Source organism: Glandiceps talaboti, chromosome 13 (assembly GCF_964340395.1).
Source record: "Glandiceps talaboti chromosome 13, keGlaTala1.1, whole genome shotgun sequence".
Taxonomy (NCBI): domain Eukaryota; kingdom Metazoa; phylum Hemichordata; class Enteropneusta; family Spengelidae; genus Glandiceps; species Glandiceps talaboti.
The window spans coordinates 5,856,281-5,878,453 of record NC_135561.1 but is presented as its reverse complement, the minus strand read 5'-3'; the positions used below and the strand labels follow the sequence as shown (position 1 = coordinate 5,878,453).

The 22,173-nt window shown below is 36.0% G+C and overlaps 1 protein-coding gene across 7 annotated transcripts in view; it reads left to right on the top strand.

Moving 5' to 3' along the window:
* LOC144444141 (protein scribble homolog) overlaps positions 1 to 22,173 on the top strand; it is a 100,826-nt gene that overhangs the window by 75,125 nt on the left and 3,528 nt on the right. For 3 of the 7 annotated variants that reach the window (XM_078133545.1, XM_078133542.1, XM_078133541.1), the window contains 21 exons: positions 179 to 268; positions 630 to 707; positions 1,250 to 1,369; positions 2,142 to 2,213; positions 2,615 to 2,710; positions 3,505 to 3,585; positions 3,812 to 3,935; positions 4,547 to 4,677; positions 5,065 to 5,175; positions 5,375 to 5,434; positions 5,823 to 5,939; positions 6,642 to 6,758; positions 7,243 to 7,305; positions 7,895 to 8,128; positions 10,653 to 10,703; positions 12,926 to 12,979; positions 14,337 to 14,414; positions 15,359 to 15,400; positions 19,686 to 19,785; positions 20,098 to 20,293; positions 21,335 to 21,532. In XM_078133545.1, the coding sequence (XP_077989671.1) occupies positions 179 to 268; positions 630 to 707; positions 1,250 to 1,369; positions 2,142 to 2,213; positions 2,615 to 2,710; positions 3,505 to 3,585; positions 3,812 to 3,935; positions 4,547 to 4,677; positions 5,065 to 5,175; positions 5,375 to 5,434; positions 5,823 to 5,939; positions 6,642 to 6,758; positions 7,243 to 7,305; positions 7,895 to 8,128; positions 10,653 to 10,703; positions 12,926 to 12,979; positions 14,337 to 14,414; positions 15,359 to 15,400; positions 19,686 to 19,785; positions 20,098 to 20,293; positions 21,335 to 21,532 (2,213 nt within the window). Of the gene's footprint in view, positions 1 to 178; positions 269 to 629; positions 708 to 1,249; positions 1,370 to 2,141; positions 2,214 to 2,614; positions 2,711 to 3,504; positions 3,586 to 3,811; positions 3,936 to 4,546; positions 4,678 to 5,064; positions 5,176 to 5,374; positions 5,435 to 5,822; positions 5,940 to 6,641; positions 6,759 to 7,242; positions 7,306 to 7,894; positions 8,129 to 10,652; positions 10,704 to 12,925; positions 12,980 to 14,336; positions 14,415 to 15,358; positions 15,401 to 19,685; positions 19,786 to 20,097; positions 20,294 to 21,334; positions 21,533 to 22,173 lie in introns of those variants that run through there. The other 4 variants (XM_078133543.1, XM_078133544.1, XM_078133546.1 and 1 more) reach the window with 4 other exon arrangements.

Sequence of the window (22,173 nt, the reverse complement as noted above, 5' to 3'; positions counted from 1 at the left end):
TTGTTTAGGTTCTATTTTACTTTGAAATCACATTACAGTTAGTCAAAATTTATGTAGATGTAGATGAAATGAGACAGAAATTACACCGTGATTGTTGACAGTTAAAATGACAACATGGCAAGTAACTTCTGTGTCATCATTGTGTACCTGATAAAGTCTTTTTTTTCATCTGTTGTAGGTGATTATTAATATTCATCGTGATGGTGGTGGATTGGGCATTAGTATAGCGGGAGGTAAAGGGTCAACGCCCTTTAAAGATGAAGACGAGGTTAGTGACTTCAAATTATAATGTTATACATTCTGGATAGTTACTCCATTAATGTGTAGACATCCACCCAACCCTCACATAGGATGACTTTGTGTTTTACAATTGTACATTCTATACAGTGGATGTCTACCATTCTGACACCCCCACTCCTCCACCCTACATTTGGGGCCTTTTTCATGCCCATGTGAATGTTGACAATTCTAGGAAATAAACCTGCTTTACTAATGAATGTTTCTTATCATGTGGTGCTGTTCTTTCACTGAGATCATGGAGTGAGTTTTTGTAAGATGATATGTTATTCAAGATATATATACAAGTTTTAATGAAAAATAATTGCTTACTCTTTTTTCCTGTACAACAGAGTATATTCATATCCAGACTTGCAGAAGATGGACCAGCAGCCAGGTCAGGGGTCAAAGTTGGAGACAAACTTATATCAGTGAGTAGATAGTATTTAGTTTGATGATTGCTTTCAGAGATGCATAGTTGGTGTTTTGGCTAAGGTTTGGTAACCCTAGTAATGGGGGAATATAGTAAAACTGGCAGTTTCCAATACATTATACCATAGTTTTGGTGCAAACCCCAGTAAATTGACAGGGCAACTGAGGTAGATTTTACCTGCTTAATGTTCTCAAGAAATACACTTACATGTATATAGTTTATGGATATCTCATATTTTGGGAAAAAGCAACCGTATCAATATTAGTCAAGCATATTTCTGTTTTGGCCATTGAGGGCGCTCTAACAGGCCAGGTACCATTGTGTGTAATTTCACACTCAATCTTGATGTGACTGTTTGAATATTGAACTGTCTTTGTATTCAAATAGTACAACTTTATACAAGCTCAATCTTGTGCAAGGTAAATTCTTCCACAGGGTGAAAAAATGTTGACAGCAGGGATTGGACTGAGCCTTGCTAATACCCGTCTATGAGAACACTGTACACTCTAAGTGATCATTTGCTTTCATTTGTATTACTAGGTAAATCATGTCAAACTACTAGATGCAGAACATCAAGATGCTGTGGATGCCTTAAGAAAGAGTGGTGCTGATGTCAAAATGGTTGTAGCAAGAGAAATATACACACCTACAGAACCAGTTGTAAGTAGTTGTAAATCTACGATGTAGTTGAACTATCAATCATGTCTCTTTGAAGAATACCAGTAATCTGTTAATATTTATGTAAACAGATCAACTCTGAAAACACAAGAAACAGCTTGTTGTTATGTGTGTGTATACACCTCCCATCTTGTCTAATTTGCCTTTTTTTTGGGAGACAACATTCTATGAGACCTGTCAGGTGACACATCACTGTAAAATATAAAACTATACTTTTCCTGGATTTGACAACATCCTAATACATTTAATATGACATGCTCCATTGTAGTCTGCCAACTAATCTAGTCCAACCCTGCCAATACATATAATAGTAATCAGAATAAAAATATATTCTGGGCATTTTCACAGTTCCTTTGAATTTCTTACAAATATTTCTACAAATCTAAAGTTACTCCTCTTTAAAATCATGTCTGCACAATATTATGTTCTGTGATCTTGATACTTGAGATTAACAATGTCCCTCAGGTGTCTTAAATTTAACATTTACGATGCCCCTCAGGTGCTGTAATATGTATGAGAATATCAAAAGTATGATGGGTCTGTAGGGACAAAAGAACAACATGCATATAATATGATTATTTGTCCAAGTGTGATCATGCAGAAATGATGATCAATCTGACCCTTGACCCCTGATTCAAAATGTATGTCCAACATATGACCTTTGAACCTGTGATACTCCAATGTTGTTGTCAAACTGAGAAAGGTATTTTGAAAGATGTCAGAACTAATATTGATTTTGATTTTATCTCCATAGCAACCCACGGTTGAAAAGAAGAATGTTAACGTATCATTTGCACCAGAACCAGAAATGCAGGTTGTTGCTGAGGTTAGTGTCAATAAAGTATATTCCAAATCAAGTAGCTAATAATAAAAGTATGTAAACAATACCTGTGTAACTTGCAAGTACACATGAGTATGAATGGTTCAAAATTATACCAAATACTTCAACAATTCCAGAGTAGAAAAGGCTTGGAGGACTGACCCTTTCGTTTTGTGTTTTTCAACACAAGAACGCACTGTATAACCAAACATGTTTGCTTGCTATTTGTGAGACTACAGTCAGTTTTTATAGAACATCTTTGTATTGTTTATATGATGTAGATAATACAGTTGTATATCTGGTGTACAAAGACTAACAGTGATACTACCAGCAGCTGTGATATGCTGTATGTTATGTGTTTAGTTTCAATGAGATATTTGCTTACATTGTACATGTTTTGTTTTCAGAAACTGACAGTGAAGCTCAACAGAGATGAGAAAGGTGGTCTTGGTTTCAGCATAGCAGGGGGAGCAGGGTCAACGCCCTACAAAGGCAGTGAAGAGGTAATATTTGATTGACTTCTTTCAGTGATCATCAAATGTATAATAGTCTTCAGATGTGGTATAACAATGGTTTTATTTGTAATCACAGAATCATACTAAAAGAATGCTTTGTTTCCTTGTACAAAGATAACCAAATCTTGAACAGTTTCAGAAGGACATGTCATGATCACAGAAGATGCTTTATTTATTTACTGTATTATAAAGGATAAAAAAAATACAGGAACAAAAAACAGATACAAGTTGTGTAGTTCACAACGAACTTTTGAGTTCGTTTGTAAAAATATTGTAGTACCGATAGTTTGTTGATTATTCTGATAAATGAAATAGTATCACCTGAAGTGTAGACATAGAGCACGAATCAAACTTCAATATTTTGTGAAGTTCCGAAATCTCCAACTTTATCCCAAACTATTGTCAACTCTGAGATCACTGCACTTTGGTAGTCTATATGCCAGTGTAAAGTTCTTAGTAGTGAATATTTCTACTCACAGAGTCAAAAATTTCTTAGAAGTGGATCCCAAATTTTTGCTGACATCTCATCAGCATCGTCAGGGGTGTACTACTTGAAGTTTATTAGCCAAGCATGTAACAATCGTTCAAGTTTTTGGTTAACACATGACTTCTCCACATGCTACATATTCATTCATTCCTGTAGGCAGGTGTGAGAATTATAAGTCAATGTTCTTGTTCTATTTTGACCCTCTAGAAAGGTAAGATGCTGAGAGGTGCCAGTAATTGTTAAGATATAAAAGATGTCTGAACTGTTTCACTGATTGAGTTGTTTTTTATTACAGGCAATATTCATATCAAGGATAGCAGAAGGTGGTGTAGCAGATAGGGAAGAAATCTTACAAGTAGGAGACAAAATTCTAGCAGTAAGTATATATCATGATTCCTACTCATGTTATCTTCAGTGGCCAGTTTTTACAAGTCACAGAACCAAGTGTATGTATTGTCACAGAACCAGGTGTAGAAATTGCATTTATCCTCCACCCAAAACGTGAAGCTGTGAGATGTTGGCTAGAGTTTGGGAATGAATATTTATATTTCATATATGTACATATTCATATGAAACTCATACAATGTTTTTTTTTTCTTCAGATTAATAGTGTTGATGTGAGTGATGCCAGACATGATCAAGTCGTTGCCTTATTAACTTCTTCAAATACAATATCACTTACAATATACAGAGAGACGTTAGAGGTGAAGGAACCAGAACCTGTTGGTAAGTTGTAATGTCAATGATTAACATATGCTTATCAACCCCCACTGTCTGTCTCTGTCTGTCTGTCTGTCTGTCTGTCTATCTGTCTGTCTGTCTTTCTGTCTGTCTGTCTGTGCCCATCCATCTGGCCATTTGTCCATCTGTCCCATCCATCTGTCCGTCTTTCTCTGTCTGTCTGTCTGTCTGTCTGTCTGTCTGTCTTTGTACTGCGTAGCTCCTGATAAACCCACAACCAAATGCTTGGCTGTAGTCCAACTGAGTTGATTAAAATATATTTACAATAGATACCTCTTTTTAAGGGAGGAAATCACACAACATGATAGAGGTGATTGTGTATGTACATTGTGACAAAATGGCTTGGTAACCTGATAGCTTTGTGAATTTGTTGGTAGCCAATAATTATATTAATCAGAATGTTGGTGATATATCTGAACTCCTGATGAGAGCTGTACCACTTACTTGATATGATTCACCATGTTTAAGCATTGGCAGTACAGTCGGTACATTTCACTACAACACAAACATACCAGTAAAAAAAATCAGAGTTACAGATTGTGCCCTCATAAGAAATGGAATGTTAAATCTTGACTATTTCTGTATGATTTTTACAGTTAAAAATTCAGAGCCAGAAATTCATAAAGTTGAGGTGTCAACACAAGAAGCTGTTGTCAACCATATTCCAAATGGTGAACAGGAAGAAGAGGAAGAAGAGAACCACCAACCAGTGGAATATGAAGAGGAGGTCAGTCATCATAACCTTTGACCTCTGACCTCTTATATTGTCTGTCATTACACAAGGAAAAGTTCAAGAAATGTTTGAAGCACACCTTAAAGTCCAATGTTTCAGTCCTGAGTTCCCGAATTAGTGTTATCCTATCAGTGGAGCCATAAGGTTTAAATAGGGCCATCATTTTGTTCATGACCAACCTTTTCTATAGCTCTTCTAGACAACTTGTTTGTCATCCAATTTTGATCATAATTTGAGAATGGTCTTCAAAAGGAACCACTGCAGTATGGATATTTACTGTGTACATTTGATATTTGTTACCCAGCACACTATATTAGTTGTACAGAGAAATACATTTGTGGATATTTTTCGATTAAAAAGTTTTCATCTTTTTTTCCCCAGCTCATTGTTCTGATACGACAAGGTGGTCCATTAGGTCTTAGTATAGTGGGTGGTAGTGATCATTCTAGTCATCCGTTTGGAGAAGATGAACCAGGTATTTTTATTTCCAAGGTAAGAGACAGTTCACATTCATAACATTTTGTTGTGTTTAGTGGGATAAGTGGTCCTTGCTTGTGTTTTACCACAGTATACTTTCTGTGTGTATGGTAGCTATAAAAATTGACTGGTGTGTGTTTTACCACAGTATACAGGTCTGTGTATGGTAGATATTAGAATTGACTTGTCATCCATTCGATGTTTTACTTTACAGATTGTACCAGATGGTGCTGCAGCACTCACGAATCTCAGGATAGGAGACAGAATATTAGAAGTAAGTCACTTCAGTCTTTCTGTTGCTTAGATACAACATCAGTATCTGAGTTACCATAGTAATACAAGAATGTGATCATTTAGAAAGTACAATATGACTTTAGCCAAGCTTGCTTTTGTAAATTGTACGTCAAAGTACTGAATATCGTAATATGTAAAAATTGTGTTTTTGATTACTTTGCAAGTTTACTCTTGATATTTGGTGGCTAGACTTGATTAGTTTACCCAAATGTTTTCTAGGTCTACGTTCATGCCATTGAATTTCAAATTTCACATTTATTGTTTACTCTGTTACTAGATTTTTGTACATTCTTTCTTTCTTTTCTTGTGGGAAATAAACTTCATTCATAATTGTAAATAATCTAACTGTAAATTTATCTGACATGTAGGTAAACGGTAAAGACATGACAGATGCCACTCATCAGGAAGCAGTATCAGCACTTCTTGAAAACAGACAAAGAATAGCAATAGAAGTCAGACATGATCCGCCACCGGAGGGCCTCTTGGTAAGCTTGTCTTCTGTGTCAAAGGTCATATAGGTATTCCCTTGTCAAACCTTATGCTTTTCTGAGTTTTGGTGGTAGGCTTGTAGATTTCCAAGTGGACCTGTTCTGGCTTTTGGTTTGAATGTAGACATCCCTGGCCTTGTTACGTACAGTTCAAATTGACATCCCTAGGTCTGTATAATTACATATCAGCCTCCCTAGGTCTATCAAAATACAAATTGGTATCCCTATGTCTGTATAATTACATATCAGCCTCCTTAACTTTATCAAAATACAAATTGGTATCCCTAGGTCTGTATAATTACATATCAGCCTCCCTAGGTCTATCAAAATACAAATTGGTATCCCTATGTCTGTATAATTACATATCAGCCTCCTTAGCTTTATCAAAATGCAAATTGGTATCCCTAGGTTTGTATAACTACATATGAGCCTCCCTAGGTCTATCAAAATACAAATTGGTATCCCTATGTCTGTATAATTACATATCAGCCTCCTTAGCTTTATCAAAATACAAATTGGTATCCCTAAGTCTGTATAATTACATGAGGCTTGTCAACATATAAATTGGCATCCATATTTAAAAGTTTACAAAACTGGTTTTAAGAACATGACACATGTAATAAATACCCTCCAGACAAACACAGACGATCTGTCTTTGCAGAATTGAATTGAATTTATAACAACTTGTTTTTATTGCAGGACTTGACAATTATAAAGAATCCAGGTGACAAATTAGGAATTAGTATCCGTGGAGGAAGTAAGGGACATCCTGGAAATCCACTCGATAAAACTGATGAAGGAATATTTATTTCTAAGGTATGTATGTTGATGTGTGCTGTGGTTCTAGGAACCTAAACTAAATATAAAGCAAAATATCACCACAGATGTGGCCAGGTTCATTTGCAGTAAAACTTTTGCAGTTATGGAAACTATCGTTCAAACAGCTCATCCGTCTCTGGAGAGTTAAGAAACCAATCTGCTACACCAGTCTGTTCCTTTGGTTAAACCAGCTAAATGCAGTGGCTGAAATTTGGATTATTAAGATTGCCAAAAACGTTAATTATTTTGTTGTAAATATTATAAACACATTAAATTTGCAGAAGAATGTAAATGGTAAATTTGTCTGTTTTTACCAAAACTTATGAAAAGTGATGACACATGTTTGCATAAAGTAATAAAAACTGGGAAACAGCCATGTAAACACTGAAAAAGAGTCTGTTCTTCAAACCTATGTTCCAACTATTTCAGAGACTGTACAAATTATTGCTTCTTGTAAAAACTTTCACTGCTATATTTGTAGGTTAATTCCCAGGGAGCTGCAGGAAAAGATGGAAGGTTAAAGATTGGAATGAGGATATTAGAGGTCAGTAACCTTTCACCTTTGAACTTTGAACCTTATGTAAAAAGCAATGAAAAAAAATGGATATTTTGGAATTGTTAGATACAGTAGATTAGACCTTGCCTGACCCCAGATCAATGATGACTTAGTTTGTGTAATATTTTACACCAACATTACAGAATTTGGCAGTTCACAGAGTATGATGTATATAGACAGACTTTGATATATTGTGTTATGCTATAATGAAGTGTATTAATCTGACATAGAAATGTTTAGAATTGAGAAATGATTTTCAATTCTAAAATGTGTACTTGCCAATATATGAGGCGTTGACAATACAGCAGTATATACACACAGAAACGTACTTCCCTGATATGCACACATTGATTTCAAACTTGGACCAGAGCTGAGATACTGAAATATTCTATTGTATATTGGTATTGGCTTTTTAATGCTGTCAAATAGTCCCAAATTAATAGTGAGAACTTTAAAAACGTTTTGTTATTTGATAATGTTCTTTGCAACTTCCAAGGGACAGATGTTTACATGGAGAGATAAAGAGAAATTCTTAGTGTGTAATGTTTTGAAGGAAATCATTCTTTGTACCTCCTAGGTGAATAATCAAAGCTTACTTGGTGCAACACATGCTGAAGCTGTCCGGTCTCTTAGAGCTGCGGGAGAAAACCTTTCCATGTTAGTTTGTCAAGGTTATGACCCGGTTAAAGTGGCTGCAATTCAAGCAGCGGGTGGAATCATTGCAAACCCACTGGCAGCAAGAACAAGCCAAGAAAGTATATGTTCTATCGATAGAGACACATCCACCGAAGACCTTCACACTTTACATCAGGTAAGTTCAGGCTGAAAAGTATGAGTAGTTGATTCACCCCCTTGTTAAGTATCCCTGTTAAATATGGAATGGTCCAAGTTGACAGCCAAGCTATAGTTCAAGACTGTTGCTGCTGGTGTGATGCTTCAACAATGAAAGCTGCAAGTCAATGTATGTAATGAAACATTTGCATATTCATGTTCTCAGCAACCAATGAACAGTGATCTTCTTGACTAGCTTTGTATCATGATCCAATCATTTGTAGTGTTGTACTAACTGTTTCATTCTCATTGTCATTCATAAAGTTTCACAAATTAACTAACTGTTATCGACCATCTTTTTACAAATATGAAAAATGAGTGAATATTTTCATAGAAGTATGGCATGAAAATGTTTATGATTAAGACAGTTTTTTGATAAAAAAAACTTATACAAAAGTTATAAGTGGTGTATGTAAAATAATCATGGAAAATTTTTGAAATTTTTACGAAAAGTGAACAAGTTTGCTGTGACTGTGGTGCATGTTGCTTACCCTACCCTGTAGTGATAGTATGGTCTAATTCTAAAACCGGGGAGACTGAAGCATATTTTATATGCATGATATTTCTTTCCAGAAATCACACTGGAGAAATAGAAATGTCATGGCCAGAGTGCTGATCATGGTCCTTCTGTTAACGACGCTTACAGCAACATGGCTTGTGGTACCACAAAAATTTCCAAAATAATTGTTATGATGCAGTTGTCCCTTGTTATAACAAATCCTAGCATTTCCTTTGTTATGTACTAGTATATCACCGAATGAATGTTCTGTGAAGTTTGTGTCGGTAGTGGGAGAATTCTTTTCACAATTTTACATAGGGACTTCATAAAACTCATTTACGGAAGGTCCAATGTTAGCAGTCAGGCCGGACGCATTTAATTTTGGGTAGCTTTTTTCAGAACAATGAAAAAAATGCGTAAAAACTGATTTTAAAAAGTGATAGCGTTATAACCAAATTTATTGCACCTACAAAGTTTAGGTGAACTTTGTGTGTCGTCTGCTAACAACTATGAAAAGTAAAGAAAAGTGATAACAAAATTGAGTGGCACCTACAAACTTAAGATGAAACTTTTTTGTCGTCTGCTAACAACTTAAAAAAAGTGAGGAAAATTGGTAACAAAATGGACAGTTTTGTAACAAAATTTATGGCACCTCAAACTTTAGCTGAAACTTGTGTGTCGTCTGCTAACAACATAGTCAGAAAAGTAGCAAATAGAATAAAAGAAAAGAACTAGAATGAAGTTCTATTCCTACACATCACAAGAATGTAAAATGCACTCCCATGATAAATCATTAAAATCACGTATGCACAATAAACTTGAAAATATCACACTGATGCCTTTTCAAAATCATGATAAAAAATTTAGGGGTATCTTTTCAACGGAAATCAATGACAAATTTGCATATTTCATACTCATATAAAGCACACAGCATTTTTGCCTGCCATTGTATTTGTTATAACAAGGGTCGTCTGTTTTTATTTTATCACTCCCATATTGTAAAGTTAAAGAGTTTATTTTTATCAGTTTTTGGGGCATAATTTATCGGTCCATGTTTTAAAAGTTGGTATGTGGATCAGGCTTCGCATTTGTTCTTTCAAAGTGTGGAACAATCATTGGAATTAGTATTTCTAGGATAAGAAGTTATACTCACTAAATAAGTATGAGTTGTTGGTGACTAGAAATGTGATATTACAGCGAGATTAATTCTTTATGTATGCAGGACAACCCTTAGGCTGTAAGATACAAGATTCATGCCTTGCTATTTCTGTATCAGCCAACACTCTCACATGGTTTAGAAGACTGATAGGGCTGAGCAACATGGCATATCTTACAGTCTAGACATACTGCAATATCAAAACAAAATACAGACTAAGTCAAGAGACATATTAGCACAGAGTATAAATGGTAGTCTCCTGTACATTACAGCATCAGATTGAGTTTACAGAGTTGATTAGGCTACATGATATGATTAAGACATTTCACTTTAGTAAAATCTATGTAAACACAGACACAGACACAGACAGCCACAGAGACACAGACAGACAGACACACCCGTAGATCCACACACACACACACACACACACAAACACACACACACACACACACACACACATTCGTTCGGATTATGATAGTTCCGTATTCCTTAACTCGAGTGAAAATACTGTAGCAGGGGGAAACCTCATGATTATGAAGTTGTTGCTGAAGACCCTGGTTCAGTCACTGAGAAATTATACTACTTTAGTGAGTTTAATAATTTGCCAAATTTTTGAGTCAAAATACATTTAAAAGAAGAAACATTTCAAGCCATATACCAACTTTTGAATCACACGCATGTTCAGTGTATAAGCACTCTACTTTTCCCTCTGTCTCATGTTAAAGATCAAAATGGCTGCCAAAACAGGCATATAGCTGCTATGTTTGAGTATTATGGGATAGAGGTGAAAGGTTGTAATTTGCATGCCATGCTATAAATAAACTCATTTGCATGCTATTCTGTAACTAGGAGGCTGATATCCAGAGAGAACCTTGGGAAAAAGAAGATCTTGAAAAATTGGTAAGCGCTTTCTCATCTTTTGCTCAGTGTATTTCCACGTGCTGTGAACAAAATAGTCTTCTGGGAAGAACTAATTTGTCTACTTTTGTTGAGGTAGAACAAATTGTTCTGAATAAACAGTGGTCAGTGACATAGCTGTTGTATTTTATTAAAATTCAAATTATTGATTCAAATTTTGGAAGATTTGTCAAAGAAGGGTTGGTTTAGATACACAAATTTGAAATGTATAAAAAATTTTGAAGTTCAGCAAAAAAAAGTGCCAGAGAGAGAGGTAATCCCAGAATTCTATAGTTACATCAGCACTTTCATTGCGAACATTTCATCACTGTGATCATCAGCTTCATTTTAATAAATATATGTGTACTTGCTTTCAAAGGTCAAAGGTCATGCTGCTGTCCATTTGTTGCAAGCTTACATTGCGTGAATTTAGTTTGCACCAAATACGCAGACAGACAAGATATTTATAAAGTTTTCTGACACGTTATTTTTCTTTCCACTATCACACTGCCAGACTATGATGAAGGTAACTGAAGGACATCAAACTTTTTGATTTTTAACATCAATATTCATTTTAGGTTTGTTGTAGTGGTCTTGCCATGCCAGAAATTGTGTCAAATGTCAACCTACTTTTATCCACTTAAAAAACCAAAAAAAACCTAGAATTTGTAGTCGTACTAGCATTCTTTAGATCCAGCCTATCAGTGCCAAAAACAAAACAGCGCCCTCAGCCATGGCACTCCTCAATATCTGTCCTTTAGTAGTTCTTTTTTCTGTACATGTATGATCAACCCTCCCCACCCTTTTTTTCATGTTTTTGGAGACCCTCTCTGACCCCATGATATTTGACACCAGGAATACCTCACAGTTAAAAGTATGTTTTGATGTACAAAGACGTACACAGAAGAAATGCACATGTGCATATCATGTATATTGCAGGGAGCATTCTATTATGTGGATGGTTGTATCTGTTAACTTTATGATCTGGTGTATATGTTTCAGTTCTTCCTACATATAACACTAGACTGTCTCCCCATGTCAATGCTATTGGTAGTATTGTCTTACCAACATACAATAGTCATGTACTAGAGGCCCATAATTTACCCCCCCCCCCCAAAAAAAAAAAGCCCCCCCCCAAAAAAAAAAAAAAAAAAAAAAAAAACTTTCGGAGATGGACTAAGACATAAAGTTAAGACATTCAACCAAAAATATTATATATAGAATGGTCCCTGCTCCCTGTGCATAGATGTGGTCTGATTAATATAAATGTAGTATTGTAAACAGTAAAGTTGCCTGTACCAGTAAATTGGTGACAACGTTGACCAAGACTGTGTCTCATATGTTGATTATTAGTAGTTATATCTTTAGTCTTTCTGTAATATTACCTCTGCTTCTGTAGCTAGAACTTTGTATAGAATGGAAATGATATAAACTATGGGATAATTGACAATGCCTTATGTTAATAAACGGGTCCAAATGCAAGTGATCTTGGTAAAGTTCTTATGGTGATTGGATGAACATCTTCAGTAGCTTGTTTTGTCTTCTAGAAAGTCTAGAGTAACAAGCAACCTGGTGCAAAAGTCCACTTTGTATGTTCTAAAGAAAGCTTGTCTGTATAAATACAATGAAAGCATATTACCTGAAACAGAGCGTTGTCTGGCCAGCTTGATAAAAATCTTACTAACTATGCTACATTTGTAATGTTAGTAAGATTTTTTGTTAAGCCAGATGATGAAATGTAGTGGTGTCAGTAAGATCTTCTCAAGCCAGACAATAAAATGTAGCAATGTTAGTCAGATTTTTGTTGAGCCAGATGATAAAATGTAGCAATGTTTACAATAGTTTTCGTCTAGCCAAGTGACAAAATGTAGCAATGTTTGTAAGAGTTTTGTCTAGCCAGATGATAAAAAGTAGCAATGTTATTATTATTAAGATATTTGTTAAGCCAGATGATAAAATGTAGGTATGTTTGTAAGAGTTTTGTCTAGCCAGATGACAAAATGTAGCGATGTTAGTTAGTGAGATTTGTCTCGCCAAATGATGCTCTGTTTCAGGTGGTATGGTTTTAACTTTACTGTCTTCGACTTGGTGTGTAGTATACATAGCACACAGTATACATAGATTACAATATAGTAAGGTCATAGGCAAAGTAAAGTAGTGTTAAATTGTTGTTTTCTATTTTCCTATATTCCATATTTAAATTGTTTTTTATTCTTGTTCTTCAGGAGTCTCTCAGAAGACAGAGGGAAGAAGAGACACTGAAATTAGAAAAAGAAGGGGTAGGTGTCAGTTTGTAATTATTGCGTACCATTGAAATCAAAATTTTGCTTTATAGGTGGGGAATTTCCGACAGTTAAATATTAATTCAATCAGCGTTTTTACATAGGATCCATAACCCTAATAAAGGTGTGCGTCAAAATTCACCCTGACTAATCACACCGTGGCTATTTGTTGCTATTTCTACTTCATCTTACAATATGGCCATCGGTAACATCTATAAAGTGTATAATAATTAAGAGAGTAATATTAATATGGTTTATTTTAAAAAAATTATGACCAAAATTAAAAGGTCGAATTGCTTGCATTCAAATATGTTAACACATCTTTAACCCCCAAAAAATCATAGTGAGGAAGACGCCTCTCCAATAAATACCTTCCCTTGCCATTCTTATATCTCTCTTTACTCCCCCTGTGTGCTAGCGTGATTGCTAGGAGTCACATACTAAACACAGGGTGGACATGCATGATAGCTGGAAGAGCCTACAGTATGGTATCATCCAATCACAAATGGTGATGAAGCAGAAGTGCAAAAAAAAAGCTATTATTTCAAATGGCAACATAATTAATAATAGAAATAATAGGATTTTAAGATACATTGTATCAGAATCAAGGAATTTGGGGTATACATTGTGAAGAGTAAATTTGGTATGATGGGTAAAACCCTGGTGAAAACTAAAACAATTTTGTGTAGAACCCCAGTTAGAGCACCAAGGATAACTTTTGTAGATTTTATCTACTTATCACCATTAAAGGGTCACAGGCTTAGTACATACTTGGGTAGGAGTAGAGTAGTGCATGTGGGGGGGGGGGGGGTGTTTTCAGCATATTAAAAAGTACTTGTCACCCCACTCATTTGCTCCGCACTCTCACATAAATTACCACCGAGTTTTCAAATTTTTATTTGCTACATTTATAATTAGCTAGATCCCTATTTGAATCCTGAAACATAATTAAAACATTGCTTGCTATATATCCAATCAAGTGGTCAGTTACTATAATGACTGTTTTTTATACATTCATAAAATGGTTACAAATTATGTGAAATTGGCAATCGCGTGATCACATGTACAGTTTTGTAGGTGCATGAAGTGTACTCAAATATTAAATAAAGAGGAACACTGCAGTGGTGTTTACTATTCATGAAATGTACCCAAAATAAGACTATGTCAAATTACATATACAGTTCACGAAATTTGTATAAAATTAATCCAACAAAGAAACAAATCACATATTATTCATAAAAAATCCACAAATTTTAGTCATATCAGAGGACAAACTGAAGTGAAAATATTTGTGACATGAGAACAACAAATGTTATCCAGTGGAATTATTCACTCTATTCCTGTATTCTTGTAGGATGCTTTCCAGGAAGCGTTAAAGGGGAGGACAGTACATATGAAAATAGAAGATAGGTCCAATACACATACCCTGCCAGTAAGTTAGTGTTACGGTGCAACCCTTAGCACATACATAGCTCCAATAAACATAGCCTGCCAGTAACTTAGCATTTACACTGCAACCCTTAGCACATAACTCCAATACACATAGCCTGCCAGTAAGTTAGTGTTACCCTGTAACCCGTTGCATCTAGCCCCAATACGCATAGCCTGTCAGTAAGTTAGTGTTACACTACAGACCAATACACATAACCCGCCAGTAAGTTAGTGTTACGCTACAGCCCAATACACATAGCACCAATACAGATAGCCTGCCAGTAAGTTAGTGTTACGCTACATCCAATACACATAGCACCAATACAGATAGCCTGCCAGTAAGTTAGTGTTATGCTACAGCCCAATACACATAGCACCAATACAGATAGCCTGCCAGTATGTTAGTGTTACACTACAGCCCAATACACATAGCACCAATACAGATAGCCTGCCAGTAAGTTAGTGTTACGCTACAGCCCAATACACATAGCACCAATACACATAGCCTGCCAGTAAGTTAGCGTTACACTACAGCCCAATACACATAGCACCAATACAGATAGCCTGCCAGTAAGTTAGTGTTACGCTACAGCCCAATACACATAGCACCAATACAGATAGCCTGCCAGTAAGTTAGTGTTACACTACAACCCAATACACATAGCACCAATACACATAGCCTGCCAGTAACTTAGTGGTACACTACATCCCAATACACATAGCACCAATACAGATAGCCTGCAAGTAACTTAGTGGTACACTACAACCTTTAGCACATAGGCCAATTCACACAGCACGCTAGTAACTTAGCGTTTACACTATAGCACCTAAGTAATGTTCATGCTTGTTGGTTGATAATAAAGTCAATAATGAATGGCAAGTGGTCAATATTTTTAGAGTATATGTCAAGTATAAACTTTCAAACACACTTATTTCTCGGTACAGGATGGAAAATTTTATTCCAAACCAGAAGATCAAGTGCCAAAGGTATGTTAACTATTGACTTAATCTGTTCACAGTTATTATAAAGCAGTGACTTGAAATAACTAAATAATGGCTTTGTTAACATTGCTTAAAATATGGTTTTGTTGAAATCTAGGAGACATAATCAAAGAGAACAGTTCTGTTGCAGAGGAATCACTGGTATGGTAAAGTTATTCAAAGGAAGTTATTCAAATTTGTTGCATCCTGGTAGTTGTAGGACATGCAGGGGCTTTCCCCATTGTTAGGCCATTGAGAAGATGGTGAATATTAGGGGGGCCAGTCCACTAGTAATCTTGTAGGTTGACCTTGGATCTGTGCTTTGGGGTTGCAAAATAAAGCTGAAATGTGATGACAGCACCTCTGTCTTGGCACAGCCCAGGACTCTTCAAGCTTGCGCCCTCACTGGCAACCTTTGGTCACTTTTAAAATATTAAAGCAGGTTAGCCCAAAGGTCTAGAAGCTAGACTAGTACACTTTGAGTCAGAGTCCAGTATTTGAGTGACCTGAGGGGCCTTCCTTGTCATAGTCATAACTTGTTAAAATAACCCCCCACCCCCCACCCCACCCTCACCACCACCACAATAAAAATGATAATAGCTTAATCACAATGCGTAATATTATGTGATTGATCAATGTGGGCCATGAAACACACAAAGAAGGTGACGTTATTGTTCGAGTTTAACTTCTACATGTGATAGTCAAATTTAGCCAGGTGAACTGTCTCAGCTATAAGTTTCTGATTCCCATTAGTCTAACAGACTACCACCTTATTAATTTGGTTGTTTTAGATATCATGTTTCGTCGTCTATGTAAACTAGACTACTGCTAATATCATGGCCTTGTAGACCATGTTTTGTATGACACAGAATCACCAAAGATTAAGTGTAGTGGGTTTTTTTTTCAGCTGGAGCAATATATTATGATTCACATGATGTTTCACTCAACTTGATTTGGTGACAAAGCCCCTCACCAAAACTATATTAGTGTTATTAACAATGTCAATTGTCAGCACTTACACTGTTAACTGAGGATAACCACTTTTAACTAGAGAGTACCACTGTTTACTAAGCTTAACCTACCATTAGTAACAGCCAATCAGTTATTCTATTGATTGATCATCAAAAAATAACGTCACATCTTTGCTAACTGAAATAACATTTGCTTGTAGTATCATCTTTAATAATGTTGCTCATTGTCGGCTTAAAAGGTATCATTGCTGATATAGACAAACCATTTCTACCCCCCATCATGCTGGCAGAAAAAGCAAGGGCCTCCAGTCGCCCCCAAACCCAGCAGACCTCTGCTTGGAACTGGGGCAAGTAACACAAAACCCATGCACTGGAAGGAAGATGCAGAAGCAGCTAGAAAAGAAGCAATGCGCATTAGCAGACTTTCTACTGTATCTACAGTCTCAACACTCAGTCCTCCCACTTCACCTGAGGTAAAACACCCTTATATGGTCATGGTTTCATGTTGCTATGGTGATGGGCTAGTTGCTGTGGTGACTCACAATTAGTTAATTTTCTTTCCATTTAACATTGTTTTTGGTTTCTGAACAATTTCTGGCTTCCATTTCATCATTCTTTTGATATTTTATTTCTGTTCTCTAAACTTGTGCTGGTGTTTGGTTGATCTCACGGCTGGGTGTTTTTTTAAGTTGAAATAATCATTTCAATGATATTGAATAAGTGGTGGAATTTCTGTCTTGAGCTAAAATCTTTTTTCTTACTTTCACTCATTCTATCTATCTATCTTTACTTTCACGCTTTCTATCTGTACTTTCACTTTCTATCTTTCTGCTCTTTACTATACCCTCTCGTAGTTCTGCTCTATGGTTTTGTTTTTCTTGTTGTCGTCCCATCAGTTCGTGAGTTGTACATTTCGCATTTGTCATACATGTGCCGCCATTAGCATCCACATCATTCGCATTTGTTACACACCGGCGTACTGCCATCAGCACCCATGTTAATGTTGTTCGTGATCTGCCATCTTTGGTTAACATTTGGTTTGGTTTTCCTGCACAGCATAACAAAGCAACGTTGTCATCCTGGCACTGGTGACTGTCTCTGTCGCATTCAATGTTTTAATAATAAAATTAATGTGTCACCCACTTGTATCTCTTAATACACTGCATCATGTATGAAAGAAGCACTGGATAATTTGTAGATTTCACAAGGGGTGTAGAAGTCAAAGGTCACTTAATCTATTTACATCAGCACTGAATTAAAACAAACAGCACACTTAACATGTAATGATTAGAATACAAGTATACTTATACTTGGAGCACATGAAATCTTTGAACATCTGGTACCTGTTTCTGTATTCAAATTTTTGCTCCTATTACATCTGGAATCCTGAACTTTAGTACCCACCTGTATTATAGAACTGACATACCTGAATTACAAATTTATTGAGGTGAAGGTCTGTTAACACAAACTTTTTAGACCTTAATAACCCTTCCTTAGTCCAATATAATGTTACCTCAAGCTCCTACACTGTGTAACCCAGAACTGTATCCCTGTTAAAGTGGCCTCCTCTTCTGGTCTGTTGTTTCAAGCAATTCATCCTGCTATGAGTAGCAGCCATATTGGCATTACTGTTGTTGACAAAAAAAAAGACACAACGTTGTGTCAGTGCAGTAAGGTCATATCTACCTATACAATTGGATAGCAGATATGATCTTACTGCACTGACACGAGGACATACACATTGTGAGATAATTTGTAGCCTATTCAGAAGCCTACCTGTGAGAAGGAATCAGATGTTATTGATATTAAAACTATGTTTTTGGTTCAGCCGCTGTCTCTGATAACAATAAAGTCCAAGTTTATTTGGAAAAAGAAGTACTGTCCTATGTTTACACTATGTAGTAAGACATCCAATGATTCACGCATGTCGTTATCTTGTTTGCAAGCAACTGATCAGAAATAAGATATGGCTGCCACTGATGGCAGCCATGTTTAGAGGCGTCGATGTGTAGGAGCTTGAAAGTTACCTATGTAACAGAACAAAACAGTACCCCCAGAGAAGTTTCAAAAGATGTAAGCCAAACTGAAATAGTTGAAGAAAAAAAATGGTATCCATCTGTGTGGCCTTACTTTGTCTAGGAACCTTCTTAACCCCTAGTGAATAAAATGCTTCTATCATATAAAAAATTGTAATTGTGTTTTTCTTTATTTCAATATTTTGTGAGATGTTATGTTTCCCTTGGAAGAACATGTTGTAATTTCAAGATTTAGCCATAGATTTGTGCATTTTTTTTAATTATTATGTAATTTATTCATTTTAATGGGTAGAATTTTTGTAAGGATGTTGTGGGCACATAGCATGCTGGGTTGTGCATCCATCGTCCAATTGTTATTTTAATGGGTATTATTATGTTTAACTAGCATGCCTAGATCTAGGTGGCGTAAGTGTTTTGAGCATATTATGGGTTATTTTGTGTGAAATAATGGTAATATTAATGATGGTTGTTTGCTACAGAGTGAATTAGTACACGGGAAGGAAGGAAGGAGGGAGAGATGGAGATAGACTGACAGACTGAGACAGGCAAGCACAGAAACAGATCGACCACAAACAGACAGACAGACAACCACAGAGGCAGATTGACCACCTGACTTTAATACAGACAGACAGACAAACCAACCAACCAACCAACCAACCAACCAACCAACCAACCATACATTAAAGAATGAAATGCATTTTATCATTCATATTCATTTTATCATTCTGCTGAAAGTGTTACTTTTGTTGAAAAAGTTTTCAACATTCTGCACGTATCAGACATGTTTGTCTACATTTACATACCAGCTGATGTATCTTCTGGCAGTTCCTCCTATGATGAGCTGTATGATGCTGGGGGTCAAAGTTCAAATGTTGATTGATTAAGTGAAGACATGAATTACACTCAGAAAGAGTTCACAAATGCGTGCTTGTATGTATGAGTATGTACATGTAGTACATACTCATACATACAAGCACGCATGCACGCACACACACACACACACACACACACACACACACCAATTTCATTTGATCAGTTTTATGTGTGATTCTTATCCATCTGTCTGTATATATTGAAGATCAAATACATGTACACACTTTACTAGCATCATCATAGTGATATCTATTGAACCAACTTGTGAACTCATCTGAAGAATTTGTCCCACAACATACAAACTGGAACTGCATGAGGATACATCAGCTAGAAACTGGAGAATTCATGTCATTAGAGTGTGTATGTCAGGCATCATAACATTGCCAGCCATTCTGTGTTTGTCACCTGTAGAGCACTGTACAACCAGACAGGTATACCTTCAGAGACAAGAGGAAACTCTTTGAAAAACAAATAGACCTTCAGCTACATCCACAGCCTGCTGACAAGCAAGGTAAAATAGCCAGTCTTATTTGCATACAGTTTATTATTACATATGTACCAGAGATTACTTGCATCGGTGAATGCACATACTAGTGGTATTTGCACTGCAGTGCAATACTGAAAACATTATCGTATACCTGCATGCAAATGATATGCAAATGACAGTGTGATCGTTCGTTGTACATGAAAGTAGGTGATAGCAAAATAAAAATTTTAAATCAGTAAAATTGTTGCTTTTTATAATTTTTTTTGTACACCACCTGAATAAAATAGCTGATAAGTTCATCATGTGACACTTTAACATCCTTCCTTTTATTTACAGCACAAAAAATCAGTTTAGTGAGTCATGAAGACTTAGAAAAAATGAAAGAAGAAGAGGAAAGAAAAATAGGAACCATGTCACATGAGGAGTATCTTGCATATCACAGGGATTTAGAATCCCCTACCACACCTAGTGACAGACCTGATGACAGTCTTTATAACAGATCAGTTGATAGTCTTAATGCATCAACAGCTAGGTAAGGGATGGTGGGGGGTGAAGCTTGTCTTTCGAAAAAAAAAATATGCCGCTCTAATCTAGCCAGGAATCCATGCAGTGTACACACAATAAATAACACAAAGTGTACTGTGGTTATCATGTATTCCAGGCAACTATTAACCATAGAATACTAAAATTCCATGCGGAGTGTAAACCCATCCTTGAGATTTGACGTATTAAGTTTAGTGTTCATCAAAAACTGTGTGGACATAATACAAGAAAACCTGATAATTAGAGAGCTGGTTGAATATACCTTGTACAATATTCCAATACAAAAACACATTGAGTTTGTCTTCCTGTTTAAGTGGTTAATATCGTTTTATGTTTGAACATTTCAACTGGTATGTATTACTATAAGACAATGGGAAAAACACACAGGAATATATAATGGAAATGGACATGCAGGAACTCAGCTGTAATTATTTTGATGAAGTAGAAGTTGACATTTTGACAGAATTTAGTATTCCTAATGGACATGAGATAGATTGTTAACTGATACCGACAGTAGATAGGAGACTGTATAATTCTTTTTAGTTAGTTGGACATTTTGATTACATAGGATTCAAATGGAATTACATTCAGTGTTGATGTATGTCATGAGAATGTGACTTTCCTACTTTGGTTATTTTCAAAATTCACTTCGTTACTTTGTTTTGTCAAAGTAATATTTCCAGAAATCTTGTTTCTCATAGAAGTACAAAATTAGACCGGAATTTTGTGTCAGAATTCCTTCATTGTAAGAAAAAAGAAGGAAAAAACTGTTTCACAATACAGAGAGAACAATTGTCAAATCAAAAAGTGGATGGGGATGTGTAGACATTATCTAATGCTGAAAGTATAACTCTTTTTGTAAAAAAACTTACATGGCACTTACTAACTGACTAACTGACTAGTAGTATCACGGTATAATGCATGTTGCTGTTTCACTATCTGTGTTGCTTTTAGTAGAGCTATATGTCATAGCCATGTACTGTGTCTGTCCAGTCTACTTGTAAAATCTTGCTGTCTGCTTTTCCTTCAGTGTCAGTTCAATTTCTAGCACACCCAGTGATGTACGGACAGCTAAAGCAGAAAAGAGGTACATAGAGAGGTTAAAACGAGAAGGTGCGATAAGTCCCAGCAATAGCAGTATAACATCAGAGGAGGGGGAACGGTCGTTGTCACCTGCAGAACAGAGAGCGTTACAAGCTGAAAAGAAAGCTGCCTGGAGAGCTGCTAGGTAAAAAATGATTCGGCCTATCACTTTGTTCATATTTTCCTGACCCACCAATGAAAATAGGTGTATTTATCACATGACAACCATGTGACTATCCTCATCCACCAATGAAATGAAAGCTTTTGAGTCATGTGACCAATCACTCTCAGCCAGGTGAATGTGATTTATGAATCTTGTCAGATGACGGGCAATGACTGTTCATCTTTGGTTTGTAAGTGACAGCAGTAACTTGAAGTATTTACTCATAACCTTGCTTTGTCTTTTGTCCACTTGTATGCATGGCTGTTACTAACAGCGTACTAGTGCATTAAATTTTATAACATGTCAACCGTACTTACCAAAATGCATTAATATATTTACCTTTTATCCTCTGTATCTATACGTTTAACTAAGGTAATTTAACATTAAAGGAGTTTCCATAATATATTCTGTCTTCCTCAACTGCTTCAAATATGAACACGGAATGATATCAGTATTGGATGTATGCACAGAGACAAATGTCACCATGAAATAAGATACAACTCTGGTAATCTTGGCTTTGGTTTATTAAGATAGACACAAACTAAAACTGATGTTTAATGTGGGTAGATTACACAAAGTGGGTGATAGTGTTTCCTCTGTTGTGTGAATCTAATCACTATGTG